This window comes from Saccopteryx leptura, chromosome 5, assembly GCF_036850995.1.
Source record: "Saccopteryx leptura isolate mSacLep1 chromosome 5, mSacLep1_pri_phased_curated, whole genome shotgun sequence".
NCBI lineage: Eukaryota > Metazoa > Chordata > Mammalia > Chiroptera > Emballonuridae > Saccopteryx > Saccopteryx leptura.
Window position 1 is genome coordinate 212,194,557 of NC_089507.1, and position 18,395 is coordinate 212,212,951.

The window sequence follows — 18,395 nt, forward strand, 5'->3', positions numbered from 1 at the left end:
AGAGAGAGAGAGATGAGAAGTATCAATTTGTAGTTGAGTCACTTTAGTTGATCATTGATTGCTTCTCATAAGTGCCTGTGGGCTTTAGGCAAGCCAGTGACCCCTTGTTCAAGCCAGCAACCTTGGGCTTCAAGCCAGCGGCCTTTGGGTTCAAGCCGGTGATATTGGGGTCATGTTGGTGATCCTGTGCTCAAGCCAGAGACCTATCCTCAAGCTGGCAAGCCTGTAATCAAGCCTGATGAGCCCATGCTCAAGCTGGTGACTTCTGGGGTTTCGAGCCTGGGTCTTTAGTATCCCAGGTCGATACTGTATCCACTGCACCACCACTGGTCAGGTAATTAAGAGATTCTTGAGGATAGGGATTCTGTTTGTATCCTAAATCCTGGTATAAGGGCTGACGTATCTGGGGCATTTTATAGGGTTTGGATGAATGAAATCTGTAAGAACAGAAAGGAAATTATGGATAACTTTCTATTTTAAACAAAGGACAATGATGTCTTAAAAGGTTAAAGGAATCTTTTTTGGGGAGGCACAGAGGTACAAAAAAGTAAAAGTATGTGCTATAGATGTGTGTAGGTATAGGGAAACTAGATGTTGTCCTTGGTCCTAGATACCTAGGCAATTCGGTAGTTCAATGTAGTAGTAAATGTGAACTCGTGAATAACGGTAGGATGGAAGTATAGCAGGTGGTGAGACAGTCACAGAAAGAATCTCATTGGTTACTCCTGGAGCTGTGGGCAAAGAGAAAAATCATGTGATCTCATAGAAGAACGCACCTCGAAGCTGAAACTGCTGTGGGTTGTGTTTTTTGAACCTGTCCAAGTACTTTGTGTTTTAGATAGACTATTATATTGATGTATATGATGTAATGGGAGGTGTTCTGTGTTTAGTCTGTATTTTACAAAGCCATCTTGATACTTATGAATAAAAGCTTAAGTGTCCTTGGGACTGAACAGAGAATCCTGACTAAACTTTTAATATCCTTGTTTGGAAAGGAAAGTAAATAGTGACTCTCTACAATTAGAAATTTCATTTTTTCTTCATTAAGATTAATGAAAAAATTATTTTCATTTCATGTATCTATGTTTTGGAATAAGCCAGAATTGAAGGGGTAACTACCCCCCCTTCTGCCCCCTCCCCACCCCTTTTATTGCAAAAATAATATAACATTATTGAGAACTTGGAAACTAGAGTCTTAAACTTAACCATAGTTCTTCTCATTATAACAAAATAACTTTTTTTTATTTCAGTGTGTTCCTTTCTAGACTTGCCCATATACATTCATGTTTTACCTATAATTTTATACATGTTATATGTTTTTTCAAGTTGCTAAAAACAATCCTCTCTAATAGAAATTGTGGACTTTGATAATGATGTGTCTGTGTAGGCCCACTGGCTGTGAGAAACGCAGGATGTTGATGGTAGGGGGTGTGAGGGGGGGTGGATATATATGTCGGAGCTCTCTGTATTTCCTGCTCATTTTTGCTCTGAACCAAAAACTGCTTTAAAAAATAAAGTCTATTAAAAACTCAGTGGTGGCCCCGGCCAGTTGGCTCAGTGGTAGAGCGTCGGCCTGGCGTGCAGGAGTCCCGGGTTCGATTCCCAGCCAGGGCACACAGGAGAAGCGCCCATCTGCTTCTCCACCCCTCCCCTTCTCCTTCCTCTCTGTCTCTCTCTTTCCCTCCTGCAGCCAAGGCTTCATTGGAGCAGGGTTGGCTCGGGCGCTGAGGATGGCTCTATGGCCTCTGCCTCAGGCGCTAGAATGGCTCTGGTTGCAACAGAGCAGAGCGACGCCCCAGATGTGCAGAGCATCACCCCCTGGTGGGCATGCCGGGTGGATCCTAGTTGGGCACATGGTGGAGTCTGTCTGACTGCCTCCCCGTTTCCAACTTCATAAAATACAAAATAAATAAAATAAAATAAATAAAAATTAAAAAAGTAAATAAAATAAAAACTCAGTGGTTACCAGATTTCCCATTGAATACCTTAATGTAATTAACCCATCCTCTTCCTATTGGACTTCCTCCAGTTTCCCTAATATTCACTCTACAATGAAGATACCTTCCGTGTAATTTTTTCCCTTAGGAAGTTTATTTTCAAAACTATGTTTACTGGTCTTGATTTTAATAATACCAACCTAATAAGGTTATGGTGAGGATTGAATAAGGTGATATATGTAAGATACTTAGCATAGTACAGGTACCTGGCATGTGGTAATTGTTAATAATTTTGCTATTGCCAAAATACTTTTAAATGCAATGTGTGAATATCAAAGGAAGGCAATTCTGATCTGAACAGTGATGATGGTGATGCTGGAAGCTTATATTATTTATTGACTGTATTGTAACAGGTATTTTACATATACAGTAGTCCCGCATTATCCATGGGGGATATGGTCCAACAGCCCCAGTGGATGCCTGGAGCCATGGATAGTACAGAACCCTATATATACTGTGTTTTTCCCTATATATACTGTGTTTTTCCTCTACATACATCTGTATCTGTGATAAAGTGTAGCATATAAATTAGGCATAATAAGAGACTAACAACAATAACTACTAATAAAATAGAGCAGTTGTAACTGTATATTGTAATAGAAGTTATGTGAATGTGGTCTATCTCATAGTCGCTTATCGTACTAGAGTCACCTTTTCACTTAAAGGAAGCACTGTGGCTTCTCTTTGGCGTATCCGAATTGGCAATATCACTGCTCTTACGCGTCAGGGCCATTGCTGAGTAAAATAAGAGTTACTTTGAACACAAGCACTGTGATACTGTGACATTCCATCTGACGACCACTAAGTGACTGACGGGCAGATAGCGTGCACAGTGTGGCTACGCCGGACAAAGGGATGATTCAGGTTCCAGTGCGATAGCGTGGGAAGGCGTCAGAGTTCATCACTCTGCTCAGGATGATGTGCAATTTAAAACTTATGAATTGTTTATTTCTGGAATTTTCCATGTACTGTTTTTGAATTGCATTGACTGTGGGTCACTGGAGCCACCGAAAGTGAAACCATGGATAAGGGGGACTGCTCTATTATTCCTTCAACCCTATTACAGCTGAGTTTCAGTAACTTCCCATGGCCACCTAGCTTGTAGGTGCCAAAAGCAGATTTTAAACCTACAATGGACTGATGAGAAAGTCTTTAGGTTTTCCCCCTGTATACTGCGCTGCTGCCAATGTTTAAGTAGGTATTTATTGCAGTCTAGTTCTTAAGAGTTGGCTCAGATTTATTTAGTTCCAGGTTTCCAGTGCCAGATCCTTTTATTTATTCAGGTATTCACTGGATATTTATTGAGCACCTACCATATACCCAACAACATTCTAGGTGCCAATCTTGAATCCTTTTGGTGATCAGATCTCCAGGAACTGGGTGAAGCAAGGTTGGAAAGATTCTACAGTCTTTACTTTGAAGCAGCTCTGCTTAGATTAACCCTGTAAGGAAATGCTCAGTGTTGCTTACATCTGTTTCTTTCTTTCTTTTTAAATCTTCAAGTGGTCCCAGATGAGCCAGTCCCTAGCATGTGGTGGATCAGAGCAGATTCCTGGACTAGACATACAGCTGAGTAGGAAGTATCACACCACAAATAAGGTGAGAATGTTTCTAGAGTGCTTTCACACAGGTGGTCTTATTTGAATCTTTGCAAAATTGTTAGCTGGATAAAGGAAGGAATGTTACCCGATGCAGAAGGTGAGACTCAGGAAAGTGAAGTGACTTGCCCAAGGTCACCAGGATGGATGTGACAGACCAACTGAGTATTTGAATCTCATGTCCCTTGTTTCTTCCAAAAAATTGTCTTGCCTGGGAAAAGCTTTAGAGCAGGGGTCTCAAACTCGCGGCTCGCGGGCCGCATGCGGCCCGCCGAACAATTTTGTGCGGCCCGCAGACTAATCCACGAACTACAGTTTCTGGTCGTTTTGTGACACTGAAAAGTGTTGCGTAACAGTTGCCTTTTGTAGACCTAGTGCGGCCCGCCGAACGGCTGTGATCTTGCTCTGCGGCCCACATGCTGAGTTGAGTTTGAGAACCCTGCTTTAGAGAAATAAGTATTTATGAATTCTGTGTGTGTGTGTGTGTGTGTGTGTGTGTGTGTGTGTGAGAGAGAGAGAGAGAGAGAGAGAGAGAGAGAGAGAGAGAGAGAGACAGGAAGGGAAAGAGATGAGAAGCATCTAATGAGAAAAACTTTTTTTAAGATTCTATTTATTGATTTTAGAGAGGGACAAGGAGGCAAAGGAGCAGGAAGCATCAACTCATAGTAGTTGCTTCCCATATGTGCCTTGACTGGGGAAGCCTGGGGTTCGAACTGGCAACCTCAGCATTCCGGGTCAATGCTTTATCCACTGTGCCACCACAGGTCAGGTAAAAGCATTCATTTAAAAAAATTTTGTTGCATTGGCCTGGCATGTGGAAGACCTGGGTTCGATTCCCAGCCAGGGCACACAAGAGAAGTGCCCATTTGTTTTTCCACCTTCCCCTCTCTCCTTTCTATCTCTCTCTTCCCCTCCCGCAGCCAAGGCTCCACTGGAGCAAAGTTGGCCCGGGCACTGAGGATGGCTCCATGGTCTCCTCCTAGAATGGCTCAGATTACAGCGGAGCAACACCCCAGATGGGTCGAGCATTGCCCCCTGGTGGGCATGCTGGGTGGATCCCAGTTGGGCGCATGCAGTAGTCTGTCTGTCTGCCTCCCCACTGCTTCTCACTTTGGAAAAATACCAAAAAAAATTTGTTGCCACTAATTTTGGTCCCCTTGTTTTTGTTTAAATAGCTTTCTACTACCAAGGATTTCCCACAGCCGGTTGAGGAGAAAGTTGGCCCCTTCACTAAGATAATAGAAGCCATGGGATTCACAGGACCTTTGAAATACAGTAAATGGGTAAAGTATTTTAAGTTCTTCTAATTTATTTTATTTGGGGGAGGTTGTGCTTTTTGCTCCTTATAGAAGATATTTTAAAGCTTCTACTTTGCTTTTGTGAAATTCATACACTATTTTGAGAGCTTCAGAATGTGGTTTTGTCCCCCTGCCTGTTTTCCAGATGAGACTTGTGCAGCACGAGGGGCTGAAATATTCCCTTGACTCCCTTGATTCCCTAAAAGTATGTCACTATCAGGCAGGCCAACAAGACCGGACTTTCCAGGTTCTTGCTTGGTGACATGTCATGTAGATGAGTTAGTTCTAAGGACTTAGATGGGCCAGATATTTTGATGGATAGGGTTCTTAAGAAAACATTACTCTCTCTATATTTATTCATAAGTGATCTTCATAATGTCATTGTAGTGACTTCCTTTAAAATTTCACTAAGAAGCATCTTTTAAATTAATTGCTAGCTGTGTCAACCTTGGCCTAACATGTTATCTGTTATATACTAGTGGCTGTAAGTTAATGACTGTCTCTACATCAGCTATGTTCTACCCCTACGCTTTTAAAAACAACGCCTCTGATCAATAAAGTAATAAGACATTGGCCATTCAGTTTTTCTCATTCCAGTTATCTTTTGATACTACCTGTTTCTCTCTACCGTTATGGCAGAAATGCCTTTTAAAATTGGTAGAACATTGGATAAGCCTAATCAGTCATAAGTTATGTATTACAGCAAGCTAATGCCCAAATTACTAAATAAGACCAGTTACACCATTTTAACAAGTTGGATTCAAATGAGAATTTTAATTTTATTTGATGTCTACTTTTTTTTTTTTTTTTGTATTTCTCCGAAGCTGGAAACGGGGAGAGACAGTCAGACAGACTCCCGCATGCGCCCAACCGGGATCCACCCGGCACGCCCACCAGGGGGCGATGCTCTGCCCCTCCGGGGCGTCGCTCTGTTGTGACCAGAGCCACTCTAGCGCCTGGGGCAGAGGCCAAGGAGCCATCCCCAGCGCCCGGGCCATCTTTGCTCCAATGGAGCCTCGGCTGCGGGAGGGGAAGAGAGATACAGAGAGGAAGGAGAGGGGGAGGGGTGGAGAAGCAAATGGGCGCTTCTCCTGTGTGCTCCGTCTGGGAATCGAACCCGGGACCCCTGCACGCCAGGCCGACGCTCTACCACTGAGCCAACCAGGCAGGGCCTGATGTCTACTTTTAGTTTCTTCTTACGACATCTGGTTCTCTTCCCAGTGATTATCACTGTGGCTTCTCCCTATAATCTCCCTTTCACATGAATTCTGAAAAGTGAACAATGATTTCACGAGCATTTTGTGTGTAAGGGGCTTTGAAAAGTATAACAACACACCTATTAGGTAATAATGATGTTCTTGAGACTCAAGACATAAACTGCTTCCTTAATTATTACCAAAGAATATTAGGTATGTTCATGAAAGTTTTCTTTTCTACATCTTCATTCTTTGACCATTGATAATCACTGGTATGTATGGTAATGTTATTAATCAGAATCTTTTCCCCTCTTAAAAGAAATGGTTGGATTATGGCATTTGGATTGAAAAACTTAAAATATGTTTTGTTCAAAAATTATAAATTAGTTAAAAGGGAAATGAGAGCAGAAAGAAAAAAATTTATACTGTTTTATTCATTTTTTGATGGTTGGGTTCCACTTGGTTGCTGCTATATTCCTTGTCTAGAGTGTGTTCTTTTAATTTTTTTAATAATTCCAGAGGGAAAGTTGGCTACAAATTGAAGGATTACTAAATAGCCAGAAAATTTCTTCACTGCTTTAGCTGAAGTTAGCCTCTGATTTTTTTTGATTCCCTCCCTTGTGACCTCAACTAAGTTTCTAATATTTGCATTTTAAAATTACTTTATGATGTGGCAGGTGTCTACTTGCTATAACTGTTCTTTAATTTGTGACATCAAAACACCAGAGAATGACCTTCTAGTATCATTTAGGTGGGAAAGTGCAGGTATAACTCTCCACTTTGAAAGATTGTAAGCTCTTTGCAGCAAATGCTGGCTCCGAAATCTATGGCTAGACACTTGTTTTGGATGGCACTGGCAAGATTGTTTGAGTTTTGTGTTTCTGCGTGCCTTTGATTAGGGAGTAAAATGCTTGCTTGTCTGTTCACATCAGCTGTATCAACCTTCTTACCTCCATCGTTTTCTGTAGTGTTTTGTTGTGGAGTTTTACTTTTCTTCTCGATTCATATTTAGGAATTTAAATGTAGCTTTCCCTTGCCTATTTGACTATCCTGAAATTTTCATTACTTTATGTAGCAATATCAGGTAAGACAAGGATAACATTTACCAGATTCAGCCAGTGTCGTAGAGTAGGCAGTTTCCAGATTAGCATTAAACCAAAAAATGATTGCAGTTCTGAAGGACACTAACAAACTGGAATGCGTTCCGAAGTAGGCGCTGAGCCTTGTGAAGGCTTTCGAACCTGTGTGGGATGAAGACTAGTAAAAGGAGATAAGGGTGCTTTGCCTGGAAAAGGGAAGAAATGATGGTTATTTGAGGGGCATATATAATATATTAATAAAAAGAATGAAGAGACTTAATCGGACGTATTCCAGTGGGCAGATGATGTTTAATGAATGTTACATAAAGCAGATTTAAGCTTGATAAGCAAAAATCTAACAAGAATTGTCCTCCAGTGGAATAGGTAGCCTCACAAAATCATTGGACTTAGGCCCTGGCCGGTTGGCTCAGCGGTAGAGCGTCGGCCTGGCGTGCAGGGGACCCGAGTTCGATTCCTAGCCAGGGCACATAGGAGAAGCGCCCATTTGCTTCTCCACCACCCCCCCCCCCCTCCTTCCTCTCTGTCTCTCTCTTCCCCTCCCGCAGCCAAGGCTCCATTGGAGCAAAGATGGCCCGGGAGCTGGGGATGGCTCCTTGGCCTCTGCCCCAGGCGCTAGAGTGGCTCTGGTCTCGGCAGAGCGACGCCCCGGAGGGGCAGAGCATCGCCCCCTGGTGGGCAGAGCATCGCCCCTGGTGGGCGTGCCGGGTGGATCCCGGTTGGGCGCATGCGGGAGTCTGTCTGACTGTCTCTCCCTGTTTCCAGCTTCAGAAAAATACAAAAAAAAAAAAAAAATCATTGGACTTATCTGAACAGGGGCTCAGATCACTGACTGTGAATCACGAATGCAGTACAAGGAATTACAGTACAGAATAGAAGGCTCAAATGACTTCAGAGTCCCCTCCTTGAGTGTAAGCCTTTTATTAGATTTGTTTTTCATCTTGTAGGATGGGATAAAATACATGTTAGTGGGAGAGCTGATTTTCATTTTCTTTTTTTTCTTTTTTTTTTTTAACAGAGACAGAGAGAGAGTCAGAGAGAGGAATAGACAGGGAGACAGGGACAGACAGACAGGAATGGAGAGTTGAGAAGCATCAATCATTAGTTTTTCATTGCGCATTGCGACACCTTAGTTGTTCATTGATTGCTTTCTCATATGTGCCTTGACCGCAGGCCTTCAGCAGACAGAGTAACCCCTTGCTCGAGCCAGCGACCTTGGGTCCAAACTGGTGAGCTTTTGCTCAAACCAGATGAGCCCACACTCAAGCTGGCGACCTCGGGGTCTCGAACCTGGGTCCTTGGCATTCCAGTCTGACGCTCTATCCACTGTGCCATTGCCTGGTCAGGCTGATTTTCATTTTCTAAAGCTGTGTTGTGTTTCTGTTTTAGTCAGGCAGACTGATGAAGTCTTCCCAAGTTAGGGAGGGCCAGAACAATTTGTCCATATTGACTGGGTGGAAATTTAGTCCACATACTTCCTTTAACTTATGTTAACACGTGAATCTTGAAGAGGTTCTTTCCCCAAGTTGTTATTTCCAGTCCCTGTGTGATGGTCTTAAGGGACTTGCTTTAGAGATTTGTCCAGGAAAGTGGCTCACCCAAGTATAAAGGCTTGGCTTCACTGTAGGAAAAGTGAGGAGCTATAAAATGCTCCTGATTGCCACAGTATGAACACTGTACAAATACCTGGCTGATCTGGTGAAGTCTTCATTGTTTGTAATGAATGCCTTCTTCATGAACACGTTGTGGGGGGAAACCTCCTTTTCAAGGAAAGGTTTGGGCCTTGGACACAAGTCTGCCTTTCCTTAGGCAGGGTGATTATTTATGACCCTAGAGGACTCTATATAAAAATCTGAAGAGAACTGCAGAGTTAAAAAAAAATCAAGAAATAGCTATTAGAAATTTTACTTAAAATTATAAATGAGTTGAATAGGCCATAAGCACTATGAAAGCAGGAGATTTTGACTGCTTTGTTTATGGCTGTAATCCTAGCATCCAAATCAATGTCAAGCATTGAGTTAGGTACTCAAATATTTATTGAATGAAGCTAAGAGCTAACAGGTGTCCTAAACTCCCTGTTTCAAGGTCAGGAATAGGCCTGTCAAGGCCAAAGTATTAGGATAATGATATCATTAGGATATCATTAGTTTGGTGATGTACTGACCATTGCTTCCCAAAATATGTTCAGTGTCAGATACTTCCAAGAACCTGAAGGTGTGAATGAGGTTAAACAGGTTTGTTTTTTAGGCTACTGATATGGTGAATTACACTGATTCATTTATAAATGTTGAGTCAACTTTTCATTCCTGGAATAAATCCCACTTGATTATGATATGTGGTTCTTTTAAAATATTGATGGATATTATTTGTTGATATTTTGTTAAGGATTTTTGTATATTCATGAAAGCTCTGGTTCTGTAGTTTTGATTTTGATACCGTAATGTTGGGCTCATAGAATGAGCTGGGAAGTGCTCTCTTGTTTTCTGGGAGAGTTTGTGTAGATTGGGTATCATTTCTTTAGATGTTTGGTAGAATCCTGTAGTGATACCATTGAGCCTTGAGTTTTCTTTATAGAAAGGTTTTTTTTACCACAAATCCAATTTCTTTAATAGATACAGGACAATTCATGTTATTTTTTTATTCTAGTGAGCTTTGGTAGTTTGTATTTTTCAAGGACTCTGTCCATTTCATCTAGGTAATTAAATGTATTGACCTAAAGTCTTAACTAATATTCCCTTATTATCCTATTAATATCTTTAGGGTTTGTGATGTCCCCTCTGACTCCTGATCTTGGTAATTTGTCTCTTCTTTGTTTTTTGTTTTTTCCTTTATCAATCTGACTAAAGTTTTTAGTAATATCTGTTTTACTGATATTTCAAGAAGTAGCTTAGACTTCTTCAACTTTCTTTTTCTTTTTAAGATTTTATTTATTGATTTTATGGAGGGTGAAGGAATGAGAAGTATCAACTCATAGTTGCTTCACTTTAGTTCATTGATTGCCTGTTGTATGTGCTTTGACCAAGCAAGCCCAGGGTTTCCAACTAGCGACCTTGGCTTTCCAGGTCGATGCTTTATCCATTGCACGACCGCAGGCCAGGCGGCTTCTTCGATTTTCTATATTATTTTTCTGTTTTTAATTTTATTTATTTCTGTTCCGAGTCTTTTTTTTTTTTTTTGACAAAGAGTTAGAGAGAGGGACAGATAGGGACAGACAGACAGGAAGGGAGAGAGATGAGAAGCATCAATTCCTCATTGTGGCATAGTTTTTCATTGATTGCTTTCTCATATGTGCCTCTACTGGGGGGCTACAGCAGAGCGAGTGATCCCTTCAAGGCAGCAACTTTAGGCTTCAAGCCAGTGACCATAGGTCATGTCTATGATCCCATGCACAGGCTAGCGACCCCTCACTCAAACCAGATGAGCCCGTGCTCGAGCCAGCAACCTCAGGGTTTCAAACCTGGATCCTCCGCGTCCCAGTCCGACGCTCTGTCCACGGCGCCACCTCCTGGTCAGGCTCTGCTCCTAGCCTTTTATTATATCTTAATTTCTGCTGGTTTTTAGGTTTAATTTGCTCTTTTTTTTCTAGAGTCTTACTGCTCATTTTGTTTAATCTTGGGCTTCCAATGCTGATTTACTCCTTATATAGGTATATGTGATTTCTGCTTGTTAACATGTTCTGTTCTGTTTTCCTTTATATGAGCTTTAGACTAAAAGCCTTGAAATCATGACAGGCCTCAAATGAGCAAATAATAAATTTTAATTACAATCAGAGACATAAGCCTTCCTTAATTTATTATGAGCCTTTCTGCCCATCAAAGACTATTGTTTTGACTCTAGAGGGTATAAGTATGAAGATGATATAGTATTGGATATACTCTATCCATGGTGACTTGGAACCTTAGTAACATATCTCTACTAAAATTCTAGATTGGTTTTTCTTTAGTTGCTGTGTCATTCTCTGTCTGCATAATATTTTATGCTGTGTATAGTTGAGTTCCTGATTTTTTCTGTCATCTTAATAATAAATAAGCTTCTACAAGCCTTTTGTTGATATGCTAGTTTATTTAATTCTATCCTTAAGGAAATATTTTGAAAGTCCTTAGTAACACCTGTTTAGTTAGTACTGAGTTGGTCTTCAAACCTACACCCCAACTCTTAAAAGAACTTCGTCTTTATTTTTAGATTTATTTTTGTTAAGGCACAATGTACATCCAATAAAATATACAAATCTTAAGTCTTAGTACACAGCTCCGTAAATGAATTAAAACCATCACTCAGATCAGAATTCTGAGAAAGTTCTTAGTGCTTTGGAAACTAGTAAGAGGTCACTTATTCTATATTTTACATTCATTAAAAGCTCTTATTTATAGACATGGTCTTCTATTAATCAGCTAACTATAAAACTAGGGAAATTAGAAAAAAATGACCTCTCCTCCAAGGGAAAAAAGATTCATGGAATACATAGTCGTACCTCTGAAGAAAGATTGAAGAACTAAGGTTTTGCAGTTTGTTTGTTTGACTTTGGTCAGAAGAATGGGTGATTTTTAATGTACTGTAAGGGGTTTCAGATTAAAAAGAGCTAATGTGGCCAATGCTGAAGAGTGGTTTAGAGGCTTACATGTGGTGAAATGGGCTTGAAGGAAAGGATAGATTTTATTTAAATATTGGGGAAACCTTTTCGACATTTCCATGCTGAAGTCCTAGAATGTGAAGCTTGTGTGAAGTCTGTATGAATGAGTAGCTTTAAGAGCAGAAAGAAATATCTGTGTTTATTTGGCTATTAAATTGCCCAGGGACAGGTTTGGACCCTTCCTTCGTGTTGAAGAAGTACAAGGTTCTGTGACCTGCGTCTAATAGCAATGGAACATCCACATGGTCATGTCTTGAGTTTGGTTTTGTTTTCTTTGTCTAGAAGATTAAGATTGCAGCCCTACGCATGTATACTAGCTGTGTGAAGAAAACTGACTTCGAGGAATTCTTTCTAAGTAAGTTACTGTCTTTGATAGTTCTGAAAAGGAAAATGCATCTACTTTTTATTCTTATGATTGTGTCTTAGTATGGTAGATTTTTAAAAGTCATTAGTGAAACCAGTCTTTCTTCACAAGGTATGTAATAAAAGCTGCTATTTTTTGTCTTTTAGTAAAATAAACAAAGACCAAAGAAACCCTGTAAATAAAACATTTTAATGAGTTTGGGGAAAAATACTAAAAATTTGTCTAGTGCAGCAATTTTAACCTATTTCATCTCATGGCACACAAATTACTAAAATTCTGCAGCACACCAAAATAAATATTTTTTTGCCAATCTGGCAAAAAAAGAAGTATAATTTTTATTCATTCACAGTGTATGGCTATTGTTACGTTGGCTGTTGTCATTTTATTTTTTTAGTTGATAATCTAAGAGAAGAGAGGTCAGTGCCCCTGACTGTTTTAAAAATTGTTGCAGCACACTGGGTGAAAATCACTGGTCTAGTCCTTTGACATTATCATCCCCCTGGACCACACATGCACCTGTTCTACATTCTGGATATTTTATTTAGCATTTTGATCTGAACTTTTTGCCAGTTCAGGTCTATTGGGTCAAAAGACACATATAATTTTATTATTTATCCCATTGATAAAGTGCTTCCCAAAAAGGTTTTATTGGCTTAGACCAGTGGTCGGCAAACTTATTAGTCAACAGAGCCAAATATCAACAGTACAATGATTGAAATTTCTTTTGAGAGCCAAGTTTTTTAAACTTAAACTACATAGGTAGGTACATTCCTTATCAAGGTAGCGCCCACACGTATTTTATGGAAGAGCCACACTCAAGGGGCCAAAGAGCCACATGTGGCCCACGAGCCACAGTTTGCCGACCAGGGCTTAGACCACCATTAGCCTTTGATCGTATAGAGTATTAATTCTAATGTTATAAACTGTTGTAATTATTATATAAACAAAGTTAATTAAACCAGGTACTTGTAAAGGTGTCTGGAAAGTTGAAGCCATTTCCAGTTCCACAGATTTTTGGAAGGAGGTATGTTAGACATGTCTATGTTAACAGCCATTATCCTCAAAGCAACACACACCTAACTATATATACTTTATATTTTTCATGGACAGTAAATATTCATGTACTGTATAATTATATATGTTAATAACAATAAATAAAGCTTAGCTGCAGTTTTTATTATTTAATAACTTTTGTTTTTTTAACCAAATGCAAGTTTTGTTTATTTTTACTATTTCACCAGATTGATATTATATTAGAAATTGAAAGTATTATACTAACTTGTCATTTTAATTAGTATCCACTTTCTATTTCTTATTTATTCATAGTAAAGACAGAAAACTTTCCTGCTTCTTCCTAACCTCTAATAGTTTCTCATTTTAGGAAAAATTAATCTGAAAGAATTTTTTCCTTTCTCTACCTGATGAAGAAACAATCTATTAGAAGCTGGGTTTTTCTTAAGTAGTTTCTTTTTTTTTTTTTTTTTTTTTCATTTTTCTGAAGCTGGAAACAGGGAGAGACAGTCAGACAGACTCCCGCATGCGCCCAACCGGGATCCACCCGGCACGCCCACCATGGGGCGGCGCTCTGCCCACCAGGGGGCGATGCTCTGCCCATCCTGGGCGTCGCCATATTGCGACCAGAGCCACTCTAGCGCCTGGGGCAGAGGCCAAGGAGCCATCCCCAGCGCCCGGGCCATCTTTGCTCCAATGGAGCCTTGGCTGCGGGAGGGGAAGAGAGAGACAGAGAGGAAAGCGCGGCGGAGGGGTGGAGAAGCAAATGGGCGCTTCTCCTGTGTGCCCTGGCCGGGAATCGAACCCGGGTCCTCCGCACGCTAGGCCGACGCTCTACCGCTGAGCCAACCGGCCAGGGCCTTAAGTAGTTTCTTGAATCCATGCGCTTAAGTAGTAAAATGTTAAATCCTCGTCTTTAAACATCTGTTTAATACTCAATTCAATAAATAACTCTGGAATTTGTTACAATTGTTTTGAAATAATGATTGCTAGCCATCTTTGTCTTAGCCAGTTCTCATTATTAAAGTATTGAGTCAATATTATAGTATTGAATAATGAGAGATATTTAAGTTTCAATTTGTAATCTGTTGTAAATATGTATAAAAGTAAAGATTTATAAAAATTATTACCATATGTACTAATAATTCACAATTACACGGTATGCTTTTATATTTTTTCATTTAGGAGTTAAAAAACAACCTTGTGGGATAGGAAGGGCTTATGTTCTTATTTTTATTTTTGTTTTGTTTTCAGAAATAGTTGAAACTCAAAGAGGCTAAGTGACTTGCCCAAAGTTGCTTAGTTAAGCCTTGACCTGATGTCATCTGATTTAAAATTCAGGAGTTTTTTCACTTTAATACATTGTTTGCGAATGAATGTAACTGCAAATTAGAAATTGTAATTCATCTTAATATTTTTGTGTTTCATTATACTTAACTGAGAACTGCTTAAGAGCTGTCTATTAGCATAGTGAACTGATGTTTCTGTATATTAAAGTGTGTCTATCTCAGTGAGCTGTGTCCTAGGTTTGCCCATTGAAGTAGCTAGCAAGGGAGGCTATGTATTCTTCAGTGACACCACTCTTACCTCAGGTTCCTAAGACTCAGTCTGAGAACTGCCTTTTGGAACTATGGCGCAGTCATTTGTATTATGCTCCATTGTGGTCCATCTTTGTCATTTGTGTGTAGACTAAATTTTAAAACCAAGCCAAAATGGGGCCAAACTGTGGGTAGTGAGTAAAAACGGAGCCAATCTGGAAAGTAGCATTTGGAGGCAGATAAAAAATATCTATGAAATAGTGAGACTGACATTTGTTTGCACCTTAGATTCTAAAGAGTAGGCCAGACAGATAGGTTTGGGATGAAAGAGGAGAATATGTACACTGTGTTGCCTCCGAAAGTTTCACCTTTCCAGTGGCCATTGGTCCCTTGGGTTTTCATATGTTAGGGCTTAACTTTTGGAGTCCTGAGAGTTTAGTAATTTTTAAAAAGGATAGAGAGCCTCAGGTAGCTTATCAGAGTCATCCTCACTCCAACAACAGTGAGGCCAGTTCTGTTCATGAAGACTGTGTAAGAATGGTTTCTCTGCAGTGTTCTTTGGAGTAAACAGCAAGTGTATCAGTGTCTAGGAAAAGCCCCCGTGAGATGCCAGAATGGACTCTGTCACCTCAGAGCCAAAGTGTTCAGAGATCTTGACCCAGAGAGCTAGATAGTCGGGCTCCTGGCTGGTGAGATACCAGAGCCCACCTCTGTGCGTTAGCGAGTGCTCCCTCTGTGAACGGGCGCTGCTTTGCCAACTTTTGGAGATCAGTTCTGGTATGAAGAGCACATTGGGTCAGAGGTGGCCTATCAGTAAAGTTGTGTTTAATTCCATACTGTGGTCTGCAGACTATTTTTTTGTTAGACCTTAAAAAAATAATACTTTGATGAGCCTGACATGTGGTGCGCAGTAGATGAAGCGTCGCCCTAGAATGCTGAGGTCGCCTGTTAGAAACCCTGGGCTTATCTGGTGAAGGCACATACAAGAAGCAACTACTATGAATTGATGCTTCTCCCCCCACCACTTTTCTCTCTTTCTCTTTTCTCTTTAAAATAAATAAATAAAATCTTATAAAAAGAAAAAGAAATAATACTTTGAGAGGAAGCTCCTTAATGAATGAGTCAGTGATTAAAGTTCACCATTTTATTGACAGTCTTAAATAGTGAGTTTTTTCAAAGGTAATTTAACTCCTAGCGTTTAGATAACTCACTGAAAAACAACAATAATAGATATTTATGTAATGCCTATTAAATACTAACCATTTTGCTAAACATTTTACAGGCCTTATTTAATCCTCACAAAAATCCTATAAGGTAGGTTGTCTTATTCTCCCCATTTTTACAGAGAAGAAAACTGAGGCACAGAGAGGTTAAGTTGACTCACAGTCACGTAGCAAGTGAGAGGTAGGCATGGTTTTGAATCAGATAGTTTGACCTCAGGGCCTGCATTAAACAAACACTCGGTTAATACTGCTGTGCTATAACAGTAATGAATTATTTAATTTTATCCAACTTGATGTCGAGGAAGAAAGTACCTAGCCTCAGAAAATAATGCACTGTTCAGTGGAGCAGGAGTGTGATTATAGCAAAAGACTCTACAGCAGGTTTTAACTTTGAAGTGTTTCAGCTTATTTCATCGATCTAAAGAGTCTGCTGTTTTCGTGTTGGTTTCAGTCAGACATTCAGTGGTCCTGTTTTTTAGGACTTGACACTGTGGGTTTCCGTTTTGACCCCATTGGGCACAGGGAGTCAGTCGTATGCCAGCTCTTTCCCATCCTCAGCCCTGAGCCGACCCCCAGAAGGGAGAATTGTGACCCAGGTCCAGCGGCTGGCCTGTCTGTCTGTCTGTCTGTGCTCTCCAGCCCGAGAACTGATTCCCTCTCTGGAGAAAACTGGAAAGGCTCCTGCAGGCAGCTGAGCAGCTTTGATGTAGAGGTAGCAATTGAACAGCTTGTCCTTTAGAAGCAGCCAAATTTCATTTTCCAGGTTGAAAGACAGACTTCCAAGAAAACTTTTCTTTTTAATGTTTTGTTCTAGCATCCAAAAAAGACCCAACTTCAGATCCGGGCTTGAGAGTTTCTCATGGCTCTTCTTGTTCTAGGTGGAGGGTGGTTGGCCCACTCTCAGATGGCATTTGTCTTCATAGCTGCAGGCCAGCCTTCACCTCCCTCCTGCTGGGCTCCAAGAGGAAGTCCACTTGACAGCTGCTGGGCACCTCCCAGTAAGCTCACCAGAATACTTTGGTGTCACTTTGTGACAGACCTGGACTTAAACCCCAGCCCAGCCGCTAGCTCGTAAATTCTGTGGCTGCCCGCAAGTTACTTAGCCTTTTTGAGCCCATTTCCTCATCTCTAGAATGAGGATTATTATGCCTCCCTTCAGGGTTAAAGTGAGGATTAAGTGAGGTGATGTACTGCCATGACCAACAGTGGACCTAGCGTGTAGTCTGGGTCCTTAGTAAATGCTAGTTTCTGATATTAGTATTTGAGAGGCAGTTGGCAGTTGAGACCACAGTGTCTGGACTCAAGCAGATGTAAATTTGATCCCACATGTCTCGTTTCATAGCTGTGACCATGGACAATTGTCCTGATCTCTCTAAAAGTCAGTTTTCTCACCTGTCAAATGGGGATAGTATCAGTAGGCACTTTGTAGGCTTGTTGGGAGGACTGGTTGAGCCAATGCATGTAAAACACCTTTTACAACGTCTGGCACGCAGAAAGCCAGTGATTACAGCCCTTTCTCATTATTGGTGTGTTAGTGTGCCTGTTGCACAGGTGTCCTGCTCTGTTTTCTCTCCTAATGACCCGTTTGTTATCGTTTAGTATATTGTGTACTTCGTTGTGTTCTGAAAGGCAGAAGATACCACTTACTTCTTGAGTCACTGCTCCAAAGGACAGATTCTACCCACCGATTCTTTTTTCTTTATCCCGTTGCTTCAGCTTTTCTCCCTGTCACGTAATAAGAAGCAAACATTCAGTGGGGGACCCCTCATCCAGCCAGAGGCATTTCTTAGAGATGTGAGAATTGAGCTGCTTGGATGTCTGAGCACTGACCTGGTTTTTGGTAAATTAAACCAAGGAGAGTCCTGCCCGATTTTGTCATTCCTGGAGGTGATGAACGGCCTTTTGTTAGAAATGGTCTGCCTTCTTATTCAGCTCCAGCTCCCCAGGGCCCCACTGCTTTCTCCTGGTTGTTTGTTTTGGGTGAATCATTCAGTAGCACACTGGGTCACCTTAAAGAAGGAAGACGGGAAGAGGAGGCCAGAAAGAAGGACGTAGACTTCTCAGCTGGGCTCAAGTGAAAAACCCCAAACGGAACTGGAGTAGCCTGCCTAGTTTTCCAGAAGAATTTGAGACCAGGAAGCAAAAATAACAGAATTACATGGAAGTTGGCAGGAAGTGTTGAGGGCGCATTATACAGAGTGAGGAAACTGAGGCTCAGAGAAGAGAATTGCTGTGCCCAAGGCTACACAACAAGGTGAAAACGGCTGGAGCTAGAAGGCTGGTTGTCTGACTGCATTCAGTGTTCTTTCAACTGTTGTTCTTGCCCGTGGGTCCCCTGGCCCATTCTGTTAGTATAATCACAAAGGACTGTAACTGTCATATATTGTAGTTGAATAAATTTCTACCAATATTTAAAATATAGTCAATATTTTTCCTCCAAACC

The 18,395-nt window shown here is 40.8% G+C and overlaps 1 protein-coding gene across 2 annotated transcripts in view; it reads left to right on the forward strand.

Moving 5' to 3' along the window:
• UQCC1 (ubiquinol-cytochrome c reductase complex assembly factor 1) overlaps window positions 1–18,395 on the forward strand; it is a 101,125-nt gene that overhangs the window by 20,733 nt on the left and 61,997 nt on the right. For both annotated transcript variants that reach the window (XM_066383997.1, XM_066383998.1), the window contains 3 exons: window positions 3,501–3,596; window positions 4,771–4,878; window positions 12,099–12,171. In XM_066383997.1, coding sequence (XP_066240094.1) covers window positions 3,501–3,596; window positions 4,771–4,878; window positions 12,099–12,171 — 277 coding nt within the window. The remainder of the gene's footprint in view (window positions 1–3,500; window positions 3,597–4,770; window positions 4,879–12,098; window positions 12,172–18,395) is intronic.